The 9,163-nt window shown below is 46.4% G+C and overlaps 2 protein-coding genes across 5 annotated transcripts in view; both read right to left on the bottom strand.

Annotated features, from left to right (window-relative positions):
* Positions 1-2,939, bottom strand: part of rspo2 (R-spondin 2) — a gene marked incomplete at both ends in the record, with an annotated part of 59,887 nt that extends 56,948 nt beyond the window's left edge. For 3 of the 4 annotated variants that reach the window (XM_080540653.1, XM_080540654.1, XM_080540655.1), the window contains one exon: positions 2,837-2,936. In XM_080540653.1, coding sequence (XP_080396779.1) covers positions 2,837-2,936 — 100 coding nt within the window. Of the gene's footprint in view, positions 1-2,836 lie in introns of all 4 variants that reach the window. The other variant, XM_080540656.1, reaches the window with a different exon arrangement.
* A 4,015-nt stretch (positions 2,940-6,954) lies between these two features.
* The window catches only part of eif3ea (eukaryotic translation initiation factor 3, subunit E, a), a 38,965-nt gene continuing 36,756 nt past the window's right edge, over positions 6,955-9,163 (bottom strand). The window contains exons 12-13 of the mRNA XM_080541336.1: positions 8,620-8,754; positions 6,955-7,193 (exon numbers count right to left, since the gene is read on the bottom strand). Coding sequence (XP_080397462.1) covers positions 7,158-7,193; positions 8,620-8,754 — 171 coding nt within the window. The 3' untranslated portion in view covers positions 6,955-7,157. The remainder of the gene's footprint in view (positions 7,194-8,619; positions 8,755-9,163) is intronic.

Raw genomic sequence — 9,163 nt, 5'->3', positions numbered from 1 at the left:
GTGCCTATATGCCTGGGGAGTCGAATGGGGCCAATTTCATATTCAGTCTGGGCCTCCGAGCTGGAGCAGACTGATGATTTGGAGAGCACTCTCTCTCTCTCTCTGTGTGTGCTGCGGCTGCTGCTGCTGCTGCTGCTGTTGCTGCGTGCCAGACAGACTGTATATAAAGCTGTCATAGGAGCCTCGAGGGCAAGGAAAATATTCAAGCCTTCCCCGAGCCCGATTGAACAGTGATCTCTCTCACATGCTTCTCTCGATAACCATGATAAATAAAGGGAGGAAGCGAAAGCTAGAAACTTGGCCGCCCGCCAGCGCATGCTAAATGTCGCTTTTGGCCTCGGTTCTAGTTCATAACAACAGGAACCAACCCCCCCCCCCCCCCCCCCCAGACCGCATCTCACCCCACCCTAGAAAACAATCTTGGTCAAACTCATACATTGCTCGGAGGGCTTAGGCATGATGATGATGATGATGACGATTGAAGCTTCCACTTGGAGAGGTTCAGAGAGCTTACGGTAATGTGTAAAAGGATCAGGCTAACAGAGAGCTTACGGTAATTTGTATACGGATCAGCCTAATGCTGTTCTCGGATCAAATGTGTGAGTTAACCTCTTGCTGTCACACCTCCCCCCCTCCCCCTCCCCCATTGACCCCCCCTTCTCATCACACTCTCTCTCTCTCTCTCTCTCTCTCTCTCTCTTTCACACACACACACACACACACACACACACACACACACACACACACACACACACACATTCTAGGATGTATACCTTATGCCCAAAAGTCAAAAGCATTCTGACCATTTCTATCACTACAACAAACACAGGCAAACACCTATACCAAGTCCATTTGCCTCTACTCCCTCAAACCTAGCCTCCCAAACTTCAGGTTCAACTACCGGTTCAACTCAGGTACAACCCAGAAAGTTGTGATCCCATTAAGAAAATTATATTACGGAGTATCTGAGATCACACAATCCTTAGAGACAAATAGAAGAGCAGAAAATGTGTGTGTGAGTGCCAGTACCCCGCAGTGATTACTTGATTATTTGCAGATGGGTAGTGGAGGAAGGCTTGCAGCCGGTGTGGAGGTTCCCCCTGGCACGCTGTGCATATGATTAAATCTGTGATTGCCTAACAATTTACAAGCCCCCAAAAATGTGCATTTAGAACAGGACCATCCTACCGTACCCCCACACATCACACTCACACACTGTGCGTTTTGTCTAGAGGTCTTTTTTCCTCTACACACATTATGTTACAATGGAGTTCAATAGCCACAGCACACACTTCAGATCTCGCAGTTCTCACTAGCCCACTGGAGAAGGGACGAAACCGTGATTATGTCACGGTGGGAGAGGGGGGGGGGGGGCGGGGGTGAGCAAACAGCCGGCGAACTGATTCCACTGTCTGCCTGCTCATTCATTCCCAGTCGCCGTTATTTACCATGGGGGGCTAAATCCCTGCGACTCCCCAGGCAGGGGCGATTGTTCTGCCGGGTACCAACTGTTCAAAGATAACTCTGTGGTTATGAGATCAATTAAAAGCAGCTTAGGGGGGTTGTAGAGGGCCAATTCATATGACAGGGTAAAGGGGGCTCCGCATCTATTCATTAAATAACTCCCACAATACGCCCCCCCTAAGCCGCCGCGCTCCACGATAGACCAGAGGCGCACTAGCGGCTCTCTGCCGTCTTTAAGCAGTTCCACATTTAATTAAAGACACAGTGCGCTCTTTGTTGGCAACGAGTGTCGGACACGTTAAAGCACAGAGATCGAGGCAACTTGTGTAGCCTATTTGACCAAATGTATCAATGCTAGGCCTATTATACTCCAAGAAACCATGAGAAGCGACAAGGCGACGCCAACGATAACAGACATCTTTTGCGGGAGCAAACGGCACACGATGTGTCACCAAGCAAAGACGCACGTTTTGCGCATTACCGTTTTGCCCGCAAAACGTATAGGCTATAGGTGACATGGAAAACATAGGCTAATCCATAACTTTAAATATCCCACAAAGCTCATAACGTCAACGAACACCCTTAATCACTACTTATGTTACAGTTTAGTTCAAATGAATAGGTCAAATTGTCTATCCACCAAAATATCCCAATTTTGCCCGATCGGATTTAGTTGCGCATTCATTCCCCAAAGTCGAGCGAACAGAATAACCCAGAGTATAGCCTTCACCTCTGTGGGACTGATGTTTTACCTTGTTGTTTTGTCTTGGATCGATCGATAAAGTCAGATAGGCAGTATATTGTCCTATCTCTGATGTCTTTTCACGGCGACTTTGATCTAATCGCCAAACATCACCAGAGTGCCTCATCAGGACGAGCGCCCAGCAGAAATGCATCACCTCAAACAGCGAATACAGTCTGGAACTGTCGCTGGACTTTCGGTCCCACTGTTACAGGCTACATGCAGGCTACTGGTGAGAGGTTTTGATGTCCGTCAATAAGTCTAGTCAATACAAGGCGCCCCGTCATGGTGCCAAATAGCCTTCATTTTTAAGCGACCTGTGCGTAATAACACATTTAGAAAAATAGGTGAATTATCTGTGTTTTACGACCATCATCACCACCCTCAGCATCTTTGTGACTGCTTCAGTACAATGGTATGGGTGTGATATGGGTGGTCATATTTTTTCTAATGCGAAGAATTCTCATAGGATCCATGAAACTTCTTCTTTTTTTTATCTGTATTGTGAATTGCATAGGGGACCAAAATAAACATTCTCAATAAAAAATAAAAAATAAACTATCCAAAACTTATCAGAACTTTCATTGTCAAGGATGCTTTAGGTTGGGTAATAATCCTAGTAGCCCCTACCTCTTTTGTTTCTCCTCCAGCGATGCGACTGCGTTTGACAGTTGCTGTACTCCATACAGTTCAACACGATTAAAGCAAATGAGAACAGTCGAAACTGCATCTGGACGGCTAATATGTTTGCTCCGACTCGGGTGAGAAGTGCTTTGGGATGAATGTTCGGATTCGGTGTCCTCCAGTTTCTCTGAACGTTTCCAATGTGTCACACATCAGACGAGCGGCGACTGCAGCATAGTATCTCACCACGGAATAATATCATTTTATGAAGTGGTGCACGGATCCTTCAATCACAAGTTTCCCTTTTGAACGCTGTGGAAAGAAAGATAACATGTTATTGTGATAACAACGTGACAAAACCAACAACATTCTATCCAAACAGGGGGAACAATACTTGATGCGAAGAGTGTAGAGTGTCTGATAATGATTGTATGTAAATGATTTATATAACAATGAAAAATGCAATGAAATAAATCATTTATTTTTTGGCCTACCACATTGCAATTTAGGTTGCATTCTCGTCAAAAGCGCAACTTGGCATGGAATGAATGCAAAACATTGTAAAACGTGGCTGTTGTTGCGCGTCTCATATAATAAACCATAGCGACCCAAAGCAAGTCCGCTAGAGAGATGCTGCGCGTAACAGAAAACACAATATACCTGCATGAATGAAAGTCTCAATCCGCTTCAGTCCAACTTATGTCCCGTCAGAATGCCAGTGTAGAATATGATCACACAGCATCCCTCTGGTCTGAAAAGTTTATTCTTCCGAGAACAGAGAGCTCCGGTCCGGAGAAAACAGATCTTTTCCCGTTCCCTCTTGACGCGCAGCCGGATTTATTCCCGATGTCTACCTGTGTTTCCTGATCAAAGCTGATGTCCCGTTTCACTACCGACAAAACTTGTCTATTACCCTGTTGATGTTCCGTTTGGGTTGTTGGGTTTTCAGGCAGTGGGTCAAAGCCAGTAGAATGATCTCCCCCTAGGTTGTTTGCATCTGCGAGCGGGCTGAGGTTAAATGGTCGGCGAGTGAGTAAAGCGACTGGTCCTGATGCTTGGGGTTCGCTTTCTCATATAGCTGCTCTCGTCACGTGGAGACTTGGAGATAGTGTGTGTGGGGCTCAGTCAGACAGAAGCCCCCTTGGCCAGAGAGTGAAGTAGGATTTTTTTTTTCTCATTTAAGATTTTGAAGATGACACATGCATGCTATTTAGTTACCCGAACGAATCCTTACACATGCGGTTCCCTCAGGGTCCTAGCGCTTGAGTTAGGTCCAATCATGCCGTTTTTGGTGGTGGGCGTTCCAATAGTTACAATGTTACCCCGTGGTTCAGGAGTTCAAAGACCTATAGCCTAAGCCTACCAATCCAAACCCCAGATCTGTTTCCAAACAAACGAATGAAGGCTACGGGGCGATTGATTGATAGTTCTCTTAAGTGTTTGTTGAAATATTGTAGCGAGTTACACTACCAGTTCCCGTTCGCTACAATGTGTTAATTGACACATTGGAGCTGTAGGCCTACCTGCATGGACTGGCCGAGAGCATCGTCGCCATACGCCTGCGGCCTGTCCCCTGCATTGCCCATCACATTAAGCTACACACCGAAACAAGAGAACCGTGGCTTTATAATAACTCTGAATTGTTTCCACCGTATTGGTAGGCCCTATATATTCCATTCCTAGTTGATCGTATTGGACAAATTGCAGTGTAACAATGTGTCTCATTATAGAATTTCGCTACACGCTACCGTCAGTGTGTTTAATGGCCCAATGAGTGTATAACCAAGGCTACAATCTTCTTCATCATAATTATCGCCTTTATCATCATCTTCATCATCATTTACCGTCCGTAGGCCTTCGTAAGAACGAGACCAGCGCAGTTTCAGTGGAGCTTTACTTCTAACTACTTTGGTTGCGCAACTTTCGATAGCCCATTCTCAACCTGGCAGGTCAACTATTGGAAAATGAATGAAAACTTCAAGAAAACTTGATGAAACAAATCCAACTGAAACCATCACTTCATACAAGTCAGAATACTTACATTCGCTCAAATGTGACAGAAAAAGTACGGCAAATAAAAAAAGGGAATACATGGAATACATGGCCATTTCCGATGCGTCTCTATGTTGCGTGGGCCTCTGACAGGGCGCCTAGTCATCAGTGCAGCGCATGGGATATAAATGAAATTAGTTGTAAATGTCCTACCCCGTTTGACCACTAGGTGTGGCACTTAATCTGTTATTTATTCTAGGAAATTATAGTTCTTGTGTGGGGCATTTATCATGACACAGATGTCTATGCCTCCAGAATGGTCTATAATATTTCAGACTCTAAACAAATTGAATTACCAGGTAGAATTTGTGGAATTACCATAGGTCTAGGCCCTGCTGGGGTGAAATGCATGAGAGGACACCATCTATGCTCCATAGACAAAGCTTATTCTGGTATAAAGCTTTCCTTAATTGAACTATCAGAGGTGATTTAAACCTTTATTGAAATAAATGTCGCCTTCATAACGAACATGTTTTTTGAATCAAAAATATAAAAATGTCATGCTTGGGTCAAAGGACAGTACATTGAATACACATTTAAATATAGCATTACCACATAGCAGAAATAGATATAGCAGCATAGCCTTAAAATACCATTATCTAGACAATGGATTTAGGAGGCAGCGTCTTGCGTAGGCCGGCCACCCCACAGCGGAAACCACTGAGTCCTTCCATCTTAACATTACAAAAGTTCATTTTACACATTTTGTTGTTATACTGGTTTTATACAAGACACACGAGGAAAAGAGAGAGTTCTAACCTCAAGCAATAAAAAACACACCATGTGAGTTTCCATTTCATCACTGGGACTGCTTGCAAACCTTTTGTGTGTGTGAGCGAGAGGAACCTCAATGTGTGTAAAAAAAGAATAATACCTTTAAAAAATGGACTGTGGAAGTCTTCTTGCCAAAACCGATAGCGACCTTTTCGCCTGACTTTGTTTATTTATTTATTCAAAGTGCAGTGACAGACATTGTGGTCAGGAAGGCTGTTAACCGCAAGTCTGGTATTGGTCTGGACATCTTTGCTACAACAACATCAGAGAGTGCACTGGTAAGGTGAATGTGATAATTGAGGGCTAGGAGACTTTTATTTTCCTCATGTGTCATGGAGGAGGACCGGTAAACCAATCACTTTAAACACCCCCCACCCTCCAGCCCAGCAAGCCTAGTCCGGTCCATAGGAGGGTATAGAGGTGACGTCAGTGTTTCACATTGCCTGGCTGGTGCCCTGCTGAGTGGCGTGGCAGCGGGGAGCTCCTCTTCTCTCCTCTTCAGTGATGCAGCTTGCAAATGTACCAGTTTACTGTGTGTGACCACGAGACACACACACACACACAGTCACACACACACACGCACACACACACACACACACACACGCACGCACGCACGCACGCACACAATCGCTGTCATCTTTCTGTCTACCTTACACAATATGCTGTCTACATTTTTATCAGTAGGAGAGAGGGGGAAGAACAAAACCAACTGAGAGTAGAAGGGGGAAGCAGCTGAAGGCAGGGTAAGAGGGTTGGAGAGAGAGAGAGAGAGAAAACATTACAATTATCGTCTCCCGTCTGGCTAATGGAGGTTTACGACTCCCGCATGTCCTCTCGGGGGGGAAGATGACTGGCAGAGAGTATGACCACTGGTGGCTGTAGCTGCTCTACATCACCTCTGTGTGCCCTCTCCTCCTCACTTCCCACTCAGTGTGACTGCTGCCTTGGTGAACCCCCCCGGCCACTAAAACACCATAAAAACCCTGCAGACTAAACACTCGTTCATCATTACAGCGCATACATGAGCCGCATCGCACAAAACTGTCTGTAACTGTCCCGCTCCTTGCTGACTCAATACGCACATTAAAACTTCATCAAGTATTACCAGCGCGCGCCCCCGTACACACACACACACACACACACACAGACACACACACAGACACACACACACACACACACACACACACACACACACACACACACACAAACACAAACACAAACACAAAACTGGTCTGACCGCTTCGGCCTCAAACCACCATTCGTAATGTCCAGAAATAAAGCAATCATGGGTGAACATGGGTTTTTGTATGGTCTTTTTTTATTATCATTATTGAATCACTGATGACTTGAATCAAGTGCAAAATAAGAAAAGAAAAACATTTTCTCTTCTCTCTGCTCCTTGTCGGACAAGTAGAAAAACTAGGATGTGGTTTGGTTGGGAATGCTGGAATAAGAAACTGGAATAAGATAATCTGTCCGTCTTCGTGTCTCCGTGTCCCGTCTAGAATCCAGTCTCAGTTCCGGCCCAGTTGGGTGTCTGGTAGAGAGGAGGTGAGAGGGGGGACATGGTTAGACTACTGGTGGACACACACTGTCTGGAAGGATGCTTGACTTTAGACACACATGTGAATGTGTACTTGTACGCTTGGAGTTGACATTTGTGTGTGTGTGTGTGTGTGTGTGTGTGTGGTGCGCGCCTGTCTCGTGCACATGAGGTGGTTATGTGGAGACCCTCCGCAGCCCCCCCAGCTGGCAGCCAGTAAGTGTATGTGTATGTAAGTGATTTGTAGCCCTGAGGACTAGGGGCCGTGTAATGGTGCTTTGTGAGTTGTTTGCAGCCTCTTTTGTCTAATTACACCAGTTCCTTAATGAGGGGCTCTATGCTTTTACAGGACAGCATTAACAGGCAGCCCCCAGTCCTGCACATATCCAAACAATGGTGGGATGGAGGAGGGGAGCTGAACACATCAAAAGACACCCACTCAGACCAATGGCACTTTAAAACAGGGGGACGTTTAATGCACACATCGTAATTGCACCATGGCCTTGGCCTTGTGTGTGTAGTAGTAGTAGTAGTAAGGAGTGGGGATGACATATTTTTTTAAAAAAGGTCAAGAATTCAGTTTGCCTTTCGTTTTACAGAGATAGTCCGTCGTTTTCCTAACTTCAAGGAGAAGGTGGTTGGAGGATGTGTGTGATCATCCCGGGCTTGAGTGGAGCAGTCCACACCCCGCCCGCCTGCACGCACGCACCCGGTCAAGATCAAAACACACGACACGGGCAGACTGGACCCCAAAGCCAAACATCTGTAGAGACTCTTTAAGTGCAGGCCACTCCAGAGTTTTTGAGTAATAGTTCAGAGGGCGAGTGTGAGAATCCACCTTATTTATGCTGGGGTCTGGAGAGCTGAGTCACACAGGACTCGGCCTCGTCTCTTTTACGACCGCGCTCAACGTCTACCTTGTCATTAGCCCTTTGAAGGGCAAATGGAAACCTGCTCTTACGGGTAGATTCCGTGTAAAAGAGAGCTCTTGTTGATGGTTGTTCATCAACATTCTTGGGACTAAATTGTTCTGTGAGCTGATCATTTTGGAGAGAGAGAGAGAGAGGGCTTTGAACTAGAGGGCTCACGTCGGAGAGCGGGTGGGGGGAGGGGGTGAAACAAGGGGAGACGTTACCTGGGGTCAGTTTACTGACGTTACCTGGGGTCAGGTTTTCCCCCCAAACTAATGATCAAGGTTACGGTTTGGGAGAGAGAAGCTGATCCCAGTTCAGTGCCTATGGGGCAGCAACTTCAGCCCCAGAGGGGAAACACCTGACTTTAGGATGGTAGTCTTGCTACACGAAGGGGGTTGTGTGTGTGTGTGTGTGTGTGTGTGTGTGTGTGTGTGTGTGTGTGTGTGTGTAAGTGTGTAAGTGTGTAAGTGTGTGCGTGTGCAAGAGAAAAAGACAGAATGACTCACCTCGTTCCTGGTGCTGTTGGCCATTTTCTTCTCTATGTTCATGGCCAGCATCTGACTACGGAAGGACAAGCTCTTGGTCTTCTCAATGACCTGTTGGTATGGCGACACGGCGTTGTTGCCCATCACCACGTGACCCTAGAACCAGGAGTAGAATACATCACATCTGGATTAGTTCCTTTTACGACGTAACTTGTCTTCCCCCCCCCCCCCACCCATTCTTTTTTCGCTGTCACAGTACCCAGTAAAAAAAACGGGGGAGACAGCCAATCATGACGCGTCTCACAGACACACCATCCCCCGCCGTAGCCAATCAGTGGCCTCTCTGTCCGCGTTTATGTAAATCTCAGGGGAATTTCGAGGTAATTCTATGTCATTCCGACGGTAGGGTGGCATATGATTGACGGTGATTACAGGGGGGGGTGGGGGTGGGGTAGCCGGTGTGGTGATGGGTACACCAAAACACACTAGGCCACAAGAGATCAAGGACCCGGGGGCGGGGGGGTGAGTGAGGTTACACCACTCTTGTCTAAACCTCCCATTATGA

This window comes from Nansenia antarctica (genome assembly GCF_963989245.1).
Source record: "Nansenia antarctica genome assembly, chromosome: 10".
NCBI lineage: Eukaryota > Metazoa > Chordata > Actinopteri > Argentiniformes > Microstomatidae > Nansenia > Nansenia antarctica.
Note: the sequence above shows the minus strand (reverse complement) of the source record. Positions and strands in the feature narration are given on the sequence as shown.